The sequence below is a fragment of the Callospermophilus lateralis genome, chromosome 13, assembly GCF_048772815.1.
Source record: "Callospermophilus lateralis isolate mCalLat2 chromosome 13, mCalLat2.hap1, whole genome shotgun sequence".
Classification (NCBI taxonomy): Eukaryota; Metazoa; Chordata; class Mammalia; order Rodentia; family Sciuridae; genus Callospermophilus; species Callospermophilus lateralis.
The window spans coordinates 94,222,806-94,243,307 of NC_135317.1; the positions used below are offsets into that span (position 1 = coordinate 94,222,806).

Genomic DNA, 20,502 nt, shown 5'->3' on the forward strand with positions numbered 1-20,502 from the left:
ACAGGTGGCTCTCTTATTGAGAGATTTAAATTTCAAATAGAGTAAGATTTATTTTTAATCAATTCCTTTGTCCCCTTCCACAAATGATTTGAGGTTGTTAGAAAAGAAAATATATACTAAAATAATGTTAAGATAGAAATATATATACTTGAAATTAGCTATGAAAGTACATTTTAAATGTTTCTCATCACACACACAAAAAAATGTTTAGGAAATGCTTGATTTAACCATTCCACAATGTATACACATATTTCAAAACATCATATTGTATACCACATATGGTTTTTATTTGTCAGTTAAAGAAATTTAAAAGGAATTATAAGAACTAGGTAAGTGATAATTAAGAGGGAATGGTCAAGCTGGGCGCAGTGGTGCACACCTGTAATCCCAGCGGCTCAGGAGGCTGAAGTAGGAGGGTCATGAGTTCAAAGCAAGGCACTAAGCAACTCAGTGAGATCCTGTCTCTAAATAAAATACAAAATATGGCTGGGGGCTGGGGCTCAGTGGTAGCATGCTTGCCTAGCACGTGCAGGGCCTTGGGTTCGATCCTCAGCACCACATAAAAATAAGTAAAAAATAAAAGTATTGTGTCCAACTACAACTAAAAAATTTAAAAAAAAAATAAATAGGGCTGGGGATGTGGCTCAGTGGTTGAATGCCCCTGAGTTCAATCCCCAGTACCAAAAATAAAAGAGGAAATGGTGGGAAAAGGAAAAAAAGAAAACGCAATTATATAAACCATCAGGATTCATGTATTAGAGTTACTGAATATCATTACTTTTTTACTGAGTTTTCTTGATTTCCTAAGAGTTCAAATGGCTATTTGCAGAGTAATCCATTTAATTGATAAAAAGGGTAGCCTTGGTAAAAATTAATTGTGATTTTAGCAGTGAAAAATTATGTTTTATAAATGAAAATATATGATTGATGTTTTAATTACTTTTGTCTGTTAATATATGCCACTTTATATTCTTGAACTGCCTGCTCATTCTTTAATCACATTTTATGTTTTTTTTCAGGCATTTACTACAGATTTCAGGGTACATTGGGCTCAACATCCTTTAAGGCCAGAATTTGCAGAAAGTACCTACTTCTTATATAAAGTAAGATATTTTACCTTTCTTTGCTTTTTAGCCCCATTACCTATTGGATCTCTCACTCTTTTATAATAGAAATTGACATTTAATGTTATAATGGTTGGATATATCACCATTTATACTCTTCTAGCCCATAAAGTTATTGAAAGATACAAGATTTTATGTGTACATTTTATGCCTTTTCAACATATTTAGCCAAACAATTCTTTCAAGAGAATTTGGGTTTTCTAGAGCTGCTTTCTAAAGCATGTGTCTCTGGAAACTTTTGGGGCATTAGAAATTTAATCTAAATGCTAAAGTTTGCAATTGAGCAGATTTTCAATTGTTTAAGAAATTCTGTGAGGCAGATCCATGGTTTATTTTCAGATCTAGGTTCTTTGTCATGCATCACCGTGGCTGATACAGTGCCTGGCACCAGGAGGTACTCAATAAATATTTGATAAATGAATGGGTAATATATAAACTATATATATATGTGTGTGTGTGTGTGTGTGTATATATATATATATTTTTTTTTTCTCCTTTTTAATAGGCTACAGGAGATCCTTACTACCTTGAAGTGGGGAAAACACTTATTGAAAATTTAAATAAGTATGCTAGAGTGCCTTGCGGATTTGCTGCCATGAAGGATGTTCGTACTGGAAGTCATGAGGACAGGTAAAACAACTGCTAACTCTCCCTTTTGTTAAGGGTAACTGAAACAGCACAAAATACAAATACCTGCTAGGATTCAGCTAAGTTTAATGTTTTGATAAAGTATAGTGGAGAATGCAATTGTGTTTATTTTTAATATTATTTTGAATAGACACATTTAAAATTTTTCAAAAGGTTTGTATTTTTACCATAGCATATAATAAGTGCTCAAATAAGTTTTAAATGGATGAATGAATAATTGTTGAATATCAGAACCTTGGTATTAGGAGTGTTCGAAATGTTTTTCCCCCTTTGTTAACAGTTTTTATTTTGTGTGTGATGTTAGAAACTGTCAAGATAATGATGAAAGATCTGGATGATTAATAGTATTCGGTCTAACATTCCACAAAAACACATCATGGTTAATGTGTGTACTCTTACTCTGTTCCTGATTTGGATGGGTGGGTAAGACCCTCAGTGGTAGTTGCTGTTTCACTGGATACTAGATGGGTATGGATGGCATGAAGTATTCAAGCTATAAAAAGCACACTTTGGTCAATTTGCTATTCACCAACATTCCAATTATTCCAAGATCATTTATCCAGCTAACTGAACTTGTTTGCTTATTAGCAAATGTCCATTCCATAAATATTTACTGAGGCCTCTCTTGTGTTAGCATTATGGCAGTTTTTAAGGATTAAAGCTATAAAGACACATCCATTCTGTCACTGAGGACAGGCAGATATACAGACTTTTATATTTTAGATAAACAGACTGTTAAAACATTGCATAAGTGCTGTGAAATACATGAAAGGGACGCGAAGGCCAGTTGGGATGTGATAGTCACTGAGAAGTTCCTGCTGCAGGATCCTGAGTCCTGAAGGATGAGCAAGAGTTAGAAGACAAAAGAAGTTTCAGGGAATAAAGACACGAGAAACAGCAGTCATCATCTACTCACAGGACTGTCCCTCAGTCCTTCACTCAGATTGTTGGTAACCCCTTTACCTGACCACAGCTGGTAAGAAATGGGTAGGTTTCTGGAAGCAGGCATACAGATAACAGCAAGAAATGAAAGCAGATACCGTGGATAGCTGGAACATTTGTTGACTGTCACCTGAACTCCGGGCAGTCTTCTGAGCATTTTCTGAATTTAACTCTGATCTTACAACTGTCCCCTGAAGCATACTTGTGTTATGATCTTCATGTTAAAGATAAAGAAACCAAGGCAAAGAAAAATTAGAGAACTTGCTCAAGATTACACAGTTAGCTAAAAATCAGAATTCTAGTCAGTGCACTTTGGATTTTGACAACTATACTATATTCAAAGAACAATAATTAAGCACCTACTATCGGCCAGGCACTGCACTTAGGTGTGAGGATGAAAGGATAAATTAGAACCAGTCTCTGCCCTCCCATAATTTATAGTTGGTGAATAAAGCATATATGGAAAGAAACAATTGGAACCACAGATATATGCTATAGTAGCAAAAGAGACAGATGGAGATATTACAGAGGAAAATATGATTTACTAGTTTAGGGGGGGTTTCATTTTCCAAAATTTCACGTCTTTCTTTTTCCCACCAAATATTCCTTTTCTGATAGTTTCTGGACCTCTTACAACTGCCTTTGCTCTGTTCTGATTTTATTCCAGTATGTAGAATATCTCTCAAAATATCATGTCCATGGACTGGAGATGTAGCTCCCCTGGAAGATTGTTTGCCTAGTAGTTGCAAGGTTCTAGGTTCAGTCCCCAGCAACACAAAAATTGTCTAGAATTACCCAAACTCAAGGTATGCCCAGCACAGCAGCACTATTAACATCTGAATTCAGACAAAGGATTGCTAATTGTCTCAGAGGCTGACAGGTTCACACTTCTGTCTAGTGAGGGTCACTCTTTCACCAACTTACCCTTCCTCATGGAACATTTTGCCTCTCAGATACATTTTACCCCCAAAATGGTTGACAACTACTGATCTTTATTATACTTGTTATTACGCCTGCATTAGACTTTATTAACAGCTTTATTGTGTTCTACTCACAGTGAGCTTGTGACTGACCCCAGCTGGTCTCAGATGCTTAACCAAAGCCTGCTGACAAATGGATGTTCTCTACCCTGCTCTTGAGCAACCAATTTCTTTTTTAGTGTAAACTTAGAACTTTATATCCATCCCAGCAAAATTTCCTTGACTGTTTTTTTATTCTGTTTCTAGACCAAAACGATGTTGACTGTCATCTCAGTCAGTCTCAGTCTCTAAGCTAAACTTAGTTTCAGTGATCTGCATTTTACATAAGCATACCTTAAATTTTTCTCAAACAAATTATTGGAAAGAATTTTGGGTGGGATCATGACTGGTGCCTCATGCTATGGAACTGGAGAGCTTTCAGGGACAGGCTTTTTGCATTTGGTTGCTTATTCTGCTGGCAGGATCCTTTAGCTTACTAGCATCCACGTGCTCCAAGGCCTGAATGTACGCATGCGCGCAGACACACGTGCATGCTTGGTTTTTCAAAATACCCTATAATCCTAATCCATGATTACCAAAAAGAATTTAAAGGGGAAAAAAAAAAGAGTAATATGAAAATCCTTTTAAAGATACTTTCTTCTTCCTGCCTAAGCTAGCATCTGTATGTATGGTTTCTTCTCTCTTTTTGGTACCAGAGATTGAACTCAGGGGCACTTGACCACTGAGCCACATCTCCAGCCCTATTTTGTATTTTATTTAGAGACAGGGTCTTACTGAGTTGTTTAGCACCTTGCTTTTGCTAAGACTGGCTTTGAACTTGCGATCCTCCCGTCTCAGTCTCCTGAGCCACTGGGATTACAGGTGTGTGGCACCTCGCCTGGCTTGTTTATGGCTTTTAAATACAAATTAGATCATAGGATATTATATTTAACTTGCTGATTTTACCCAATTCATTAAATTTTAGTGATCTTATTCTTTTAAATATTTACAAATCATGTTTTATAATTTGTTCTCAAATTTGCCAAATGTCTTGCTTACTAGTCTACAATTCTCAAAATAACATTTGCTCATGATGGTAACTATCAGCCCTTCAGGGTTAAATTATGATAAGTGTATTACAAGTTGAAGGGAAAGTTTTTTTGTCCATTCTAATGAGATTAGCATCCAAAATGAGCAAAACAATTTTGAAACTTTACAAGTGAGTTTTTGTTCCAAAATAAGAAATCATTTGTAATAAGAAAAGGAGAGCTGTAGCATTGATCTCATGTATATGCTAAGTGCTGTGCTAAATAATATCTCATTTAGTCTTTATATCAGTGTTGTGATATATTCCTTTTACAGAAGAGTAAACTGAATCAACAGTTCTCATACAATATCCCAGTGATCACAAAGCTAGTTGGTGGATGATCTTTCTGTATCCAAAGTCCATGTTCTCCACTATTGTAGTCTGATGCCTCTCCAGCTTATTTAGTAATGTTCTTTAAACTTTTCAATTTAATAAATGTTTATTGAGTGCCTACTGTATACCAGGATATTTGTATATTTGGCCAGAGGTTTGGCATAATAAAATTTATCAAAGCCATATGACTTCATCCCATTCTGTTAATATTAGTTGAAGTTTTTTTTTTTGTTTTTTTTTTTTTTTTTTTTTTTTTGGTATTGGGAATTGAACTCAGGGGCAGTCAACCACTGAGCTACATCCCCAGCCCCATTTTTAAAATTTTATTTAGAGACAGGGACTCAGTTGCTTAGCACCTGGCCATTGCTGAGGCTGGTTTTGAACTCACGATCCTCCTGCCTCTGCCTCCCGAGCCGCTGAGATTACAGGCATGAGCTACCACGCCTGTTTAGTTGAAAATTCTTATATGGGTTTCACTAGTAAAATTCATCTGGGTCACCTTTCTGCTATTGATCCTTTATAGAAAAAATAGAGAACTTCCCCTCATTCGAGGCCTATAGAAAAACCTTATCTTCATTATTAACAAGATTTAGTGTGTCTGTGTGTGAGGCAGCTCCTCTGGTCTTTTTTTTATTTCCTTAAAGTATACTTCCCCAGTATCAGTTAGAAGTGAGAGATTCTATAGATCTTTGGACATTAAAATTGGTGTAGACAAGGTCATCAACCTTGACTGTCTTTCAGTAGTTGACATTTAGATGTTTTTAATGTGTTTGTTTATTTGTGACTTTTTATTTTTAGAATGGATTCTTTCTTCTTGGCTGAAATGTTTAAATATCTGTATCTATTATTTGCTGATAAAGAAGACATTATTTTTGACATAGAAGATTACATCTTTACCACAGAAGCTCATCTGTTGCCCCTTTGGCTCTCTACTACAAATCAAAGCATCTCTAAGAAGAACACAGTGAGTTTTTTTACTTAAGTATCTTATTCTTTTTTACATTTCTATGTATTTGTTTTATTTTCTAAGTAAAAGGTAATCCATGACTAGAATTTAATAAATACATGTATGCTAAGAGAAAAAGTAAATATAGTATTTTCTTATGTTTTTGTTAAATGTTTCTTTTAAATGAAATGTAAAGTAAAATCATTTTTATTTATATAAAATTCTTTTATATTGTAGACCTCAGAATATACAGAACTGGATGACAGTAATTTTGATTGGACTTGTCCAAATACTCAGATTCTCTTCCCTAATGATCCATTGTATGCCCAGAGCATTCGTGAACCCTTGAAAAATGTGGTGGATAAGAGCTGTCCAAGAGGCATCAGCAGAGTGTAATGTATAATTTTGTGTTTATTAATACCAAAATTAATTATTCCCCCCCCCACAAGTTTTTTATCAGTGCATTATCGTTACACTCACTGATGGGATTTGTCATTGCACATCTGTACGTGTGCACTCCACAGTTAATTCTTAGTAGATGACAGAGAGCTTAAGGAGCATATTCCATCAGCCAAGGCATTCACTTAGACCAAAGATATCACTCATTGTATTATTAGTAAAGTTAGACAGTGAAACTGATTTGCAGTCATGTATTATTTTGGAAATTTTCAATGAATCCTTTGTTTAATGAACTGAGTAATAGTAGTGGGCAGAATGTAACAGTTTTTAATATCTCTAGCTCATTTTTATATAGAGGATATATACATAATAGAATATTTTTCCTGTGTCTGCTGGGTAGTGAAAACCAGGGTTTTGTTGTTTTGTTTTTATTTTTAAAGGTATTACTGATTCTTGGTTTAAATTCTGTTTGATTTGATGTGTTCATTTTCTTGCAGATAGTTACATTAGGGAGGCCATTATAAAGAAGTTAAAAAAAATTTTTTAAGTGAGCATTATTCACTAATACAAATATTGTTTTGTTTTAAATATTGGGAGAAAAAACTGTTTTGAGAAATAGACACCAATAATAACAAATCCCAACTACCTACTCTATGTCTTCAAAGAGTTTGAGTACTGTTGACTAATACTGCCTTATCTAGATGATATATATGCTTTTATAACTGGAAAGTATATTTGAAAGTTATACAACTTATTAATAACCTAAATTATGTGTAGAAAAATAAATGTTCTAGCTATTTCTGTTTTATTAGTTCTAAAATTAGCAAATTTGCGAATATCCAACATTTTAATTTGTCCTATGTTTTCTCTGTAATTCTAATTCAGAACTTTTAAAGCCTTGCCTATAATTATTTTTAGCAGAGAGGAGAGTTTCAGGAGTGGAGCTAAACCCCCTCTGAGAGCCAGAGATTTCATGGCCACTAACCCTGAACATTTAGAAATACTGAAGAAGATGGGGGTGAGTTTGATTCACCTCAAAGATGGGAGAGTCCAGTTGGTCCAACATGCAATCCAAGTAAGACTTTGCTACACTAATTAGAAACACTCTCTTCTCTGCCCTTTTTGGTCTCCTTAGCTTTAATAAGATAATGGCACCTGCCTTTTTTTTTTTTTTTTTTTTTTTAAGAATACATGGTGTAGAGACTCAGGATTTTAGAATTTAGAAGTATCTTGGAAAGTAATCTAATTCTAACCCCTTTGTAGTATAATAACAATTAAATCAGATTGGATATTTTGCTTATATTAATAGAGTCAAATGCAGGACCCAGAGCCAGGTGTGGTACTATACATCTATAATCCCAGTGATTTGGAGGCTGAGGCAGGAGGAGTACAAGTTTGAGGCCAGCCTCGGCAATTTAGTGAGACCTCTCAAAATAAAAAATAAAATGGGTCAGGGATGTGGCTTAGTGGTTAAGTGCCCCTCGGTTCAATCCCCAGTAAACCCCCACCCTCCCAAACAAATATAGGACCCATATCTAATTTTCTGTTTCTTGGTCCATCTTTTCATTATTACTTTAATTTCAAGCATAATTTTAGAAGTTAGTAATTACTTTTAATATTTATATCTCAGTGTTTCACATTATCTTACTTTCCAAAAAATTACCGAATCTAAGTATCATTGTAGAAATCAAAATTTGTATGTATTTGTGACTAGGAAAGTAACATGTATTTTAAGGAAAATTGTATTGATTTTTACTTTAAAAGTTTTCATAACACAAGACCTTTACATTATTTACCTTATTAAGCACATAGATTCTGAGAAAATTTAGTTTGCTGAATGATTTTAAACTGGAATCATATTCAGTTGTATCTTTATCTCAAATTCAAATGTCCCATGACCTCACATTTCCCTCAGAGTTTTATTTCATCTCTATTCTTCATTAAAGAGGATGTTTTCTTCATTGATTCACTCTCCCTCCCTAGTAGTGACAGTGGTGCCTCTAGCACTTTCACTTAGGCTCCAGTGATGAAATTGCCACCAAGTGGCTTTTAATCCTTAATGTGCTTTAACTTTTCTCTAATTATTGACTGGTCCCTTCTTAAAACATTTTCCTTTCTGGTGTCCAGGATATTCTGGCAACACAGGTTTTTTGTTTGTTTGTTTGTTTTGTTCACTGCTTTGCAGATTCCTTTGTATTCCTTTCTTGGCATACTCCCTCAACATAGGTGCTACCCAAGACTCTAGGTGACATTCTTTTCTTTCTGTCCTTTTCTTCAGCAGCCTCCCTGTTTCTGCAGCTCAGCTGTGATCTTTGTACTTCTTAGATGTAGTGTGAAAACCTACTACCTACAGTCCTAAACCCAGCCTTAATCTACCTGTTATACATTTCTGCATCTCAGTCTCAACCTGTCCAAACTTGAATCATCTCTTCCTCCTTTGCTCTCTTCCTACTTCCACTTCAGCCCATCTTTTATTTTTTTGTTCTCTATATTAGTAAACCCTAACATCATTCTTTTAAGTCAGGAACACTAGAAAATTGAGAATAGGCTTAAATTCTGCCCTCAACCCTCCAACTTTCATCAAGTCTTGTTGGTTTTTCTTGTAAAGTGTCAAGAATCCACCATCTTTTTTCTACAATGTTTTCCAACTTTTCCTTGGTTAAGATTCAATTCAAATGTTATTCTGATCTTTCTCAAATATGCAAGCAAAATCAGTTATTGCCTATGATCTATTCCACTTTTTCACTTAAGAGACTTTATCATAGTTAATTTTACATGTCTTTCTCGTTTAGAAGTATACTTACGGGGCTGTCTCCCCTGTGCCTAGGGAAGTGCTGTGATAGAATAGGTGCCTGATTTGTGTGTTCTGAATCAAATTGAATCTGCCTATTAGTTCATGATTTCAAGGAGGGAGGATATTGGTCAGATATAAGGTTTATCTCTTCGGGCAGGGGGCAGTAGGGAAAATAAGCAAAAGGAGCCTTTGGGCAATTGATAGAAGTCCAATTCTCAATCTGCATCAAAAGTTGTTTATAGAATAGTAAGAGACATTGATAAAAAAAAATTACAGATGTTATTTTCAGAAAATAGAATTCCTGGAAGTAATATTTATTTTGGGGACAAGTAAATAAGGCCCATAAGTCTAGGGCTATAGCTCAGTGGTGGAGCACATACTTTGCATGTATGAGCCCCTAGGTTCAATCCCAAGTACCACCAATTTAGCAGTGATCTAAAACTAAAAGGAGAAATTGTGAGCAGGAGACTATAGTGCAGTACACTTAGGAAATCAAAGACATGGTGGAAGTTTCCAGAAAGGAAGGATGAAACAAATCTGTTTGTTCCATAGGCTGCTAGTTCAATCGATGCTGAAGATGGATTGAGGTTCATGCAGGAGATGATTGAATTGTCAAGTCAGCAGCAAAAAGAGCAGCAACTGCCTCCACGAGCTGTGCAAATTGTCTCTCACCCATTTTTTGGCAGGGTAGTGTTGACTGCCGGACCAGCTCAGTTTGGGCTGGATCTGTCTAAACATAAGGAGGTATGTCCATTTGAAATACGCTTGTCAAAACTGAATTTAAAATATTTAGTATTGTCTAATTTCTTTGTCTCTAACTTAGTGGTTTTAATTTATTTTTAAAAACCTATAGGGTTTTGATCTCCAGCACACCCTCCCATATTTAAATTATAAAATAAATAAAAACCTAGGAGCTAGGGCTATAGCTCAGTGGTAGAGCACATGATTAGCGTGTATGAGCCCCTAGATTCAATCCTGAGTACAATCAAAAAAACTAGTCTCCCAGATTTAATAAAATTAAAGTATATCTTGTATGTAATGTGCATATACAATTTTATTTAACATATTTTTTAGAGATGAATAGAGGGAAGAGAACAGGGTATGGGGAGAGGGAAGAGGAAGGAGAGGTACCCAGGTCTGAATTAGAACAAGATGTATTCTATGCTTGTATAATTATGTCAAAATGGATTCTACTATCATGTGTAACTAAAAAGAACCCATAAAAAAAAAAAATATATATATATATATATATATATATATATATTTGGGGGGAGTTGGCATATAGTTCAGCAGTAGAACATATGCTTCATGTGTGTGAGTCCCTAGGTTTAATCCCCAGCACTTAAAAACTATAAAGTAAAATAAAATATTGCTCAGATTCTATGATCTGACTTAGTACCTTAATTTATATAAAAAATGATTTTCAAGGGCTGGGTTTGTAGCTCAGTGGTAGAGCACTTGCCTAGCATGTGTGAGGTGCTGGGTTCAATCCTCAGCACCACATAAAAATAAATAAAATAAAGGTAGTATGTCCACCTACAACTAAAAATATCTTTTTTTAAAAAAAAAATTATTTTCAGACCTTTTAACAACTAGTAGAACCTTTATTTGAACAAAAATATAACTTAGGAGCTTAATATAGAAAATAGCTAAAACTATTGTATCTTTGAGCAAATTGTGTTAACCTTGGCCTGAGTTGCCCTGTAACAAGATGGAAATTTGTGCATTGTTTCATTCAGTCATCCTACAGATCAGGTTTAGTAATTTCTGAAAAATGTTTTACAAAATTCAAAAGCACAATACAAATACAAAGCACAATGGAGTACTGTTACAAAATGTTAACAAAAAAATTTGCCAAGTTATTTTAGATATGTTATCATTAGAAAAGAAATGAGTTCTAATTTCATTAAAGCTATAGACTTTATCGAGGTTTAATGACTAGATTATAATATGAGAAGATAGAAGATTTGAGTTACTGTTATTTCTGACAGACTCGAGGATTTGTGGCAAGCAGTAAACCATACAATGGCTGTTCAGAGCTTACTAACCCCGAGGCAGTGATGGGAAAAATCGCACTGATACAAAGAGGACAGTGCATGTTTGCAGAAAAGGCTCGCAACATCCAGAACGCTGGAGCCATCGGTGGCATTGTCATTGGTAAGTAAGCCTCTGTGCCATTGTGTCGACCAGGGAGAGAGAAGCTTTAGAATTCTTCCTTTTGTTTTCTAAAGTTTTATTAAAGAGTTGTCATATTATTTTTATTTTGAGAACATAAATGACAGATAATTCAATGACTTAATAATTTCTCTATTATAATATCTTTTTTTGAAAGCCTAGTTACCTGTTTCTATATGTTAATATCAGTGAAAATATTTGGGGTAAAGAGTGAGGGTGGTGGAGGAGTAGTAAAAATGCTCAATACTGTGGAAAAGAAAATGTACCCATGAGACTTCTTAAGGCAAGAATTATACTCTGCCAGCTCCAGTGGGGAGCCCCTAACAACTTCTGTTCTTTCTCAGAGATGCAAGCTTTGGAGCCAGAGACATGTGAACATAGTTCCTGGCTCTGCCACAAAATCACAGTGTAACATTGGCCCAGATACAGTTTGTTTGTTTTTTTTTAACCTTTTGTTGTTATGTAGAATATTTTTTGAGCTCCAATAAAAAATGGTAAGAAATACCTTTTAGGTTGTTGCAAGGTTTAAAGATAACATATGTAAAATTTCTAGGCATAACAGAGGGTATCAATATTAGTACTAGTTACCAGCAAACTTTTATCCACTTATATATATCTTTCTACTGAAATTATAAATTACCAGCTTTAAATCACTTTACCCTATATATTTCAACCAGTAGGTTTTGCATTTTTGCCCTTCATAGAAAATCACTTATATTTCGACAAGCAGCCTATGACTACTGTCAAGGGAAACATAATTTTTCTGTTTAAAGCAAATAGAAGCCAGGTACAGTGGTGCATGCCTATAATAACCTAAGCGGCTCAGGAGGCTGAGGCAAGAGGGTTTCATGTTCAAAGCCAGCCTCAGCAACTTAGTGAAATCCTGTTTCAAAATAAAAAATATAGGCTGGGAATATGGCTTAGTGGTGAAGCACTCCTGGGTTTAACCCCCGGTACAAAAAAACAAAACAAAACAGAAGTTTATATTTCGAAAGAAGTAGAAGAGCTGGGATCTTACTATAATCGTGAGTTCTTCTGTACAGTTTTTCTCACAGGGAAAATCCATTTTGGATCTTCTCCCACCCCACAGTTAGGATAGATTTCTGAATTCAGGGTAAGCAAAAAGACACTTAAAGGTCTGGGGGTTTAGGATAGTAGAAAGCCCAGGGTTTGATCCTAGTACCATGGGAGGAAAAAAAGACATTTAAAATTAGGATTTATCTCAGTGAAAATTTATTTTCATTTCTTTTGTTTATTCCATATGGGTTCTTCAATATTGATTTATTAGTTAAATAAGAATTAAGAGAACTTCTATTTAATAAATCGGCATTTGGCAAACTATGGATTGTTGTAGTCTACTTAATGTTACCATGAACAAAATATCCAACAGCACCACCTTAGAGGAGGAAAAGTTTATTATGGGCTCATGGTTTTAAAGATTCAGTCCATGATTAGCTGACTCCCATCTCTTTGGTCCCAAGGTGAGGCAGAACACCATAGCGAAAGGACAGGCAGTAGAGGAAAGCTGCTCACCTCATGGTATACAGAAAGCAGGAGAAAGTGGCAGGAATCCTGGACACAATACATAAACTCCAAAGGCACCCCTCCCAGTGACCTAACTATACCTCCTGCCATGCCCCACCAGCCTACAATTACCACCCAATTAGTCCATTTAAATTGTTAATTTGTCAAATGGATTAATCCATTGATTAGATGACAACCCTCATAATCTAATTATTTTGAGAACATAAATGACAGATAATTCAATGACTTAATAATTTCTCTATTATAATATCTTTTTTTGAAAGCCTAGTTACCTGTTTCTATATGTTAATATCAGTGAAAATATTTGGGGTAAAGAGTGTGAATTCAATTCTTTTTTTTTTTTTTTTTTTTTTTAGAGAGAGAGAGAGAGAGAACTTTTTGATATTTACTTTTCAGTTTTTGGCGGATACAACATCTTTGTTTGTATGTGGTGCTGAGGATCGAACCCGGGCCGCACGCATACCAGGCGAGCGCGCTACCGCTTGAGCCACATCCCCAGCCCTAATTATTTCAATTCTTGCATTAACTTATGTGCTTTGCTGGGTCATTTCATATCCAAACCATACAATAGACTATAGGCCAAGTCCAGCTCACTGCCTGTTTCTATAAAAAGTTAGATTGGAACATGGCCACTCTGATTTGTTTCTATTGTCTAATGCTTTGAGCTTCAGAGATGGGAAGTTACAACAGAGAACTACAAAGTCTAAAATATGTATGCTAGAGGTAGCAGTAGAAACTAAAAGACACTAGGAACCATGATACTAACATTTTTTCTATTTCTGTTTCTATCTGCATCTCTGGATCCTTCTCGACTCTCTGCTTTTCTTTGTAATTCTGCCTCTTTCTCCAGCTTCTTACCAGCCTGCTCCCTCTTTGTTCATCATTTCCAATCGTTTTTTTAAATGACAGCCTCAACCCTGAGTCTGCATAACTTAACAGGACTACTACTCACCACTAACAGACACAGTCTTTCTGTGTTCTCCAGGGAAACAGTCAGGTAGCATCCTTTGTCTACTAAGAGTGGGGGTCATATGTCGTATTCTCCACTTAGCAGTGGTTTATGAGAGCAAGTGCTCTAAGATAGGACAGGCAATTTCTTCAGGGAGGTTGGCATGTGATACTGGGGGTGGACATGATTGACCCCTCCATTATAACAGGGCTGCTTAAATGTTATTGAACCAGTGTAAAATAACTGTATGGTGTAAGTGGTTTATAGAGGAAAAATATATATAGTCATAATTATTCTTTGTATTACATATAAAAGTTATATCAATTTTTAGTTTAATTAAAGACAATATATAGAATAAATATCCCTTGTCCAAAATGTTTGGGACCAGAAGTGTTTCAAATTTTGGAGTTTCATATAAATTCCTAATCTGAAAATCTGTAATTTCATAGGGTTTTGTATTTTCAGATAAGGGATGTTTGACCTATAATAATGTCATTAAAGGGAATCTAAAACAACAAAAACTCATTCATAGTTCTGACACTATAATCTGGTTTATTAAATTTTTCTATTTCCAGGCTTTTCCCTAAGCACATGAAATTTTTACAGTTATAATAGAATTTTGCATTCTGTGATTCATTTGTCATTCTGTTTTTCTTTGTTTTCCATCAAATATTTCATTATCATGTGTTTATAATAGTTTATAATTGTGCACAATTATAAATAGCAGTCCAGTAAACTTCTTTGGGCATGGAGTTTTTTGCTTCTTTTTGAATTATTTCTTTAGGATAATTAATGGATCCAAAATGTTTGGGGTTTTTTTTGGCTCTTGATGCAGATTAAATCTCTCAACAGGTTAAAAAAAAAAGAGCAGTAACATATGATCAATCTTTTCAGTGGACAGATGTCTTGATATTTGCTGCATTCATTTTGTCTAGATGACAATGAGGGGAGCAGCAGTGATACTGCCCCGCTGTTCCAGATGGCAGGTGATGGAAAGGATACGGATGACATCAAGATCCCCATGCTATTCTTATTCAGCAAGGAAGGAAGTATCATATTAGATGCCATCCGGGAATATGAGGAGGTCGAAGTGCTCCTTTCTGATAAAGCAAAAGATCGAGGTAAGGGTAAAAATAAAAATTGTTTTTTTTTTTTTTTTTTTTTTTTTGTGCAGCTTAACTTCAATTTTTCTAGTTTTTCAACAAAAATGAGTTACCAGAAAGTGAGAGTTGTATGTGTGTGAGTTTTTCATTTGTAAAGTAAAATTTTTAGATGATTTCAGGATATATTTTGGTTTGAAAATAAAGAGTAGTAAAATATTTATTTGCTCAGTTTTCTGAATGAGAATGATTGTACAATTATATTTTTATATGTAATTTATAATTTTTACCATGGTTCTGTCCAGGTGATAAATACACAACATCAAGAAAGCCATTTTCATATTTTCCATTCAGTTTCACTGATTGTTTTGATGTCTTTTATAAGGAAAAAGGATAGGTGGTATAGAATGATGTTATCTAATATATGATAGTAATTTGTCTCACCAGCCGCTTATACTCATATAACCATTGTCTTGATGATGGCCATAGAAATCTAGCAGTATTGTACTGCTGAGATCTAAGTTTATCACCTGGGTATTTATAAGAGTGGCTGTGCCTGAAGAACAAGATAACATGCCTTAATTCAGGAAAGCATGTAGTCCTCTTTAGGCCAAAGTGAGTGTTAGGTTTTAAAAGAGCTTTCAAATTACTACTATATAAAGGAAAGGTCTTACTGGTATTCTTTTATAGTTTACACCCAGGGATAGGTGAGAGATGAAGGAATGTGAACCATCAGACATGGGCTGTGATCCTGCTTGTGGTAGCAGTCTTTTTTACTTGCTGCAGACACCCTGTGCCTCCCTTCCCCCTTACATGAGTGGAGTTGTACAGTTTGTATAGGGTTTCTACGTCCCCTATCATATTTGGTAGATGTGTAGGAAACTGATTCATTTCATTGTGACTTCCAAGTGGGACATTCTTAAAAAAAAAAAAAAAAAAAAAGTTTGTTAGTAATCTGATGTTTGCTTCTCAGTGTTTTGTCTTCTTTACCCTTTAAGATTCTTTGCATTGTCAGCTACTGAAGAGCAATGGAGTAGGCTATAGGCTATATATATATGTAAGGACACATAGATGGAAGTAGAATACAAAGTTTTCTTCTTAAATTCTCCTATGTGCCTTATTTTCTCCCTTCCCCCAGGCCCTTTTTCTAAATTTAGATCTTCATTTCTACATACATGAAATTAGGCACACTAAACATAGGCAAATTAATATTATTTTATGTAACTCTTTAATGCCTTTGCTTTTTCCCCCCATTTTGTGCTGTCATTGGAATTTCAGCAGCAATATTAAAAGGTAAAATGATTCCAAGCTACATTATTAATAGTAGTAAGTATCTTGCCTTAATAAGCCTTAAATTATATATGTGTATGTGTTGTACAGACACATATATACATATATAATTTTGTTTCAGTGAATACCATCATAATTTCTTGTTTAATGTAATTAAATTATTTTTATGCCTAGTCAGCCATCCCATAATAAATATAATTCTTTGTCAAGCCTGTCATAACAAATTCTATAAAGTATACATTCTGTATGATAGATGGATTCACTAGTTCATGTTCATATAAGAGTCACTGTAAGCTGGGTGTGCATGCCTGTAATTCCAGCAGCTAGGAAGGCTGAGGTAGGAAGATCATGAGTTAAAAACCCACCTCAGCAACTTAGCGAGGTCCTAAGTGAGTCAGTGAGACCCTGTCTCTAAATAAAATACAAAAAAGGCTGGGGATGTGGCTCAGTGTTGAGTTCAATCCCCAGTACTAACAGCATTGTTGTTTAGGTATTTATAACTTTGGATCATTTTTTGTTTAAATATAAGTAAAATTTTAAAATATTGATTTGTTTTAAAAGCTGACAATGGAGGGGGCACACATGGGGTTAGAACTACAAGATTATGGTAAAGAATGTATTTCCCATACTAGAGAAAGGATTTAAGAAAGGACTAATTCTATGAGGGAAAAAGAAGTTTGTTAAACAGTACTCTTAGGGATTTTACAGTGAAAGGACATTATTTCAGTGATTTTTTAAAAAATATATTGATGGTCTTTAAATTTATTGTGATTCTATTACATCATGATCCTTAGATAAAAAGTCTTAGAAATCCTGTTGTATAACATCTCTTTTGAGAACTATACAGCTCTATCAAACCAAATCAGCAACAAGTTTTAATTATTAATATTTGATTGTGACAAAAATCCATGATAATAATTTAATGAAATTAACTACTTTATTCATTTAGGATAATGTTCTAAGAAGTTAAGGTCTGTAGTGTTATCATTAATTTGTCCTGAATTATTACATAGACATGTTTCTCCCCTGTATTAGAGTCAGCTGATGTACTTGTTAAAAGTGTAGCCTCCTTAATCCTACACCAAGGTATTGAATCAGTCTCTCTGCAGACAGGAGTCAGATCCCACTACTTCACAGTCACTTGCTTCCCAGGCGACTGTGAAGTAGTAGTTCCTCAGCTATATTCTGAAGAAACAGATGTGTATGGCCATTTGGGATCATTATGGGTAGTAGTTAAGATTACATAAATACATCAGATAGTAACAGCCTTAAAATTCAAATAATGAAATATCCTCCAAATTGTTCTAACAACCTCATTCCACCTATATGTATTTTTCTTTATAAAGTCACACCATACTGATTGAGCAGTCCTTTGCATATATAACACAGAAAACAGAAGCCCCCAAAAAGCCCCTGTTCCCACTTCCATCTTCTTATTCTGGTAAATTCTAGTCATTAGTGTACACATACGTGAAATAGTCCTGCCTGATTGCCACAATCTTCAGATATCTTATTACCCATTCTTCTTCAGATGATAAAACATTAGTGATTTATCAAGTGAAAATATTGCTTCCTTGGGCCAAATCAGTGGCACTTCTAAAAGTCGTCTGCATTCTGTTGTTGAACAAAATGTTTAATACTGTCTCTCGTGTGTCTCATCTTTCTGAAATTTCAGTTTATAAAATACTTAATAATTCCAATCCCAGTGCCCACAAACAAAAGACAAACTTTTGTTACATTTAGATCCAAATTGAGGCAATTTACAATTAAGAATCAACTTCTTCTTTTCCTTAATATTTCTCAAGGAGTATAAATCAGCATTTTGAAGTTCCAGTACATTGTCATGCTTGCAGCTTACAGTGCTATAGAAAGACATTTTCAGGGCTACTCCTATATTTGTATCTACCTGGTAAAAAGGCAGAGAAAATGGGGAGAAAGATTTTTGAAATTAATAAGGTCTCAGGGCTGGAGTTGTGGTAGTAAGAGCACTTACCTGGCATGTGTGAGGCACTGGGTTTTACCCTCAGCACCACATTAAAACAAATAATTAAAATTACAAAAGTAAATAAGGTTTCATCCTTTGAACTGCTCCCAATTTAAGTCAGGCAGTGTCACTTTTCCTAAGATTATTCCCTGCTCAAATTGGTTGTGGTGAATATGTTCTATACTTGAACTATAGAATTCAGATGGCTGAAAAGATTTGACTCCAAGGAAAAAAAACTCTAGAACATATTTGCCTGGAGAGGAACATCCCAAACATTTTTATTGGCAGAATTGCTACTTAGCTACCGTCCTTCTCTAATGACTGCACTTTTTTGCATGCTCTTTTGCATTTGCACATATCTTCCCTCTTTCTGGAAATGTCTTATCGATCTCGTTCCCTATCCCCATGGCCCTTTTCCCCTTTGAGAACACTAGAAAATGTGTCCCCGTCCCCTAAATGTCCAATTGAAACGGCATCTTGGTAAGAAACTTTCTCTTACTGTCCCGTAAAATCTAAGGTGTCTTTTTATAGTTCTATGATATTTATATGACATTATATAGTTCTTTACATTAAATAGTTCTCTGTATTCCTTGCTTCAGTAAACAGTGTACAGAGGAAGGAAGGAAGAAAATCCAATTTCTTAAGTCTTTACTAAGATTCCTGTCCCTTTTTATTAATACTGATTTTCTTTTCTTTGGATCTCAAGATTTTCTTCTTTCTTTGCTTCCTGTATTTCTGCTACAGCATTCCAGAATTTAATGTAATAGTTACATTCTTTTTTTAAAATTTTTTTATTGGTGCATTATAGTTGTACATAATGATGGACATGCCCACAATATAAAAATTATACTCTTGAAAGTATGATCACTGGTAAAAAAACAAGCGTCTTGGAATAAAGATTTATAGTAGTATGAAGGACCTTAACTCCAACTGCCATTTTTATTTTCCTGACTGCTGCCTGTATTTCTCATTCTATATAGTTCCATAAGTTTGTGAAAACCAAAATGTTTTCTTCTTGATAACTTAACCATCCACCTTTACCTTTCAATTTAGTTGGCCTCATACCGTGATTATTGCTATCATTTGGAAAACTATTTTTTTTGTAATCATCACTTACTTGGCATTCTTAATTATCATTTAATCAGGCATCTCTAAACACTCTATTTTTCAAGAGTCATGGAAATAAAGTTGCACAGTATGCTTTTTAAGTCAGGGTTGTTTTGATTAATGATGTGTTTATGAAGTTTATACATATTATGGGTAGACTTTATTTTCATTGCTATATCAAATTCTTTTGTATGAACATAGCACAAATTATTTAACCATTCTACTATTGCTGGACATGTGGTTTGTTTCCAGTTTGGGTCTATTACAAACACAGCTGCTATAATCATTATTGAGCATGTCCATATGGAGTTGCTGGATAATAGAGTGTATGTATGCTTGCTTGCTTTAGCGGATATGCCAAACTATTCTCCAAAGGGATTATACGAATTTTCACTCTCACCAGTGGTGTATGAAGCTTCTCTTACTCCACATTTTTGTCGATGCTTATTATGGTCATTTCTTTTAATTTTAGCCATTCTGGATAGTGTTCTTCATGAATGCATCTAATTTGTATTCAGTTTTTGCATTTCACTGGTTGCTAATGGGGTTGACTCCTTTTTCATGTATTTATAGGGCAATTGGATATTCTCCTCTGTGAAATGCCTCCTCAACGTTCTTGCACATTTTTCTGTTGGGTTGTCTGTATTTTTCTTATTGATTTGTTAGACATGTTTTTATATCTGTTATGTGTTATGGAATCTTTTCCCACCATCCTTTTCACTTTTTTATTGATTTTTTAAAAATAAATGACAGCAGAATGCATTATAATTCATATTACACATATAGAGCACAATTTTTCATATCTCTGGCTGTATATAAAGTATATTCACACCAATTCGTGTCTTCATACACGTACTTTGGATAATGATGTCCATCACATTCCACCATCATTGCTAACCCCTTGCCCCCTCCCACCCTCTGTCCTATCTAGAGTTCATCTGTTCCTCCCCCTCTCTACCCCACTATGAATCAGTCTCCTTATATCAGAGAAAACATTTGGCATTTGGGAAACTTTCTTTTTTTGTGGGGGGCGGAGGGATATACCCAGGGATTGAACTCAGGGGTACTCAACCCCTGAGCTACATCCCCAGCCCTATTTTGTAAACTTTATTTAAAGACA

At 34.8% G+C, this 20,502-nt stretch overlaps 1 protein-coding gene across 5 annotated transcripts in view; it reads left to right on the forward strand.

Moving 5' to 3' along the window:
• The window catches only part of Edem3 (ER degradation enhancing alpha-mannosidase like protein 3), a 70,924-nt gene that overhangs the window by 40,354 nt on the left and 10,068 nt on the right, over positions 1-20,502 (forward strand). For 2 of the 5 annotated variants that reach the window (XM_076831421.2, XM_076831422.2), the window contains exons 12-19: positions 1,020-1,103; positions 1,630-1,754; positions 5,892-6,057; positions 6,277-6,431; positions 7,357-7,513; positions 9,785-9,976; positions 11,224-11,389; positions 14,837-15,022. In XM_076831421.2, the coding sequence (XP_076687536.1) occupies positions 1,020-1,103; positions 1,630-1,754; positions 5,892-6,057; positions 6,277-6,431; positions 7,357-7,513; positions 9,785-9,976; positions 11,224-11,389; positions 14,837-15,022 (1,231 nt within the window). The remainder of the gene's footprint in view (positions 1-1,019; positions 1,104-1,629; positions 1,755-5,891; positions 6,058-6,276; positions 6,432-7,356; positions 7,514-9,784; positions 9,977-11,223; positions 11,390-14,836; positions 15,023-20,502) is intronic. The other 3 variants (XM_076831424.2, XM_076831423.2, XM_076831425.2) reach the window with 3 other exon arrangements.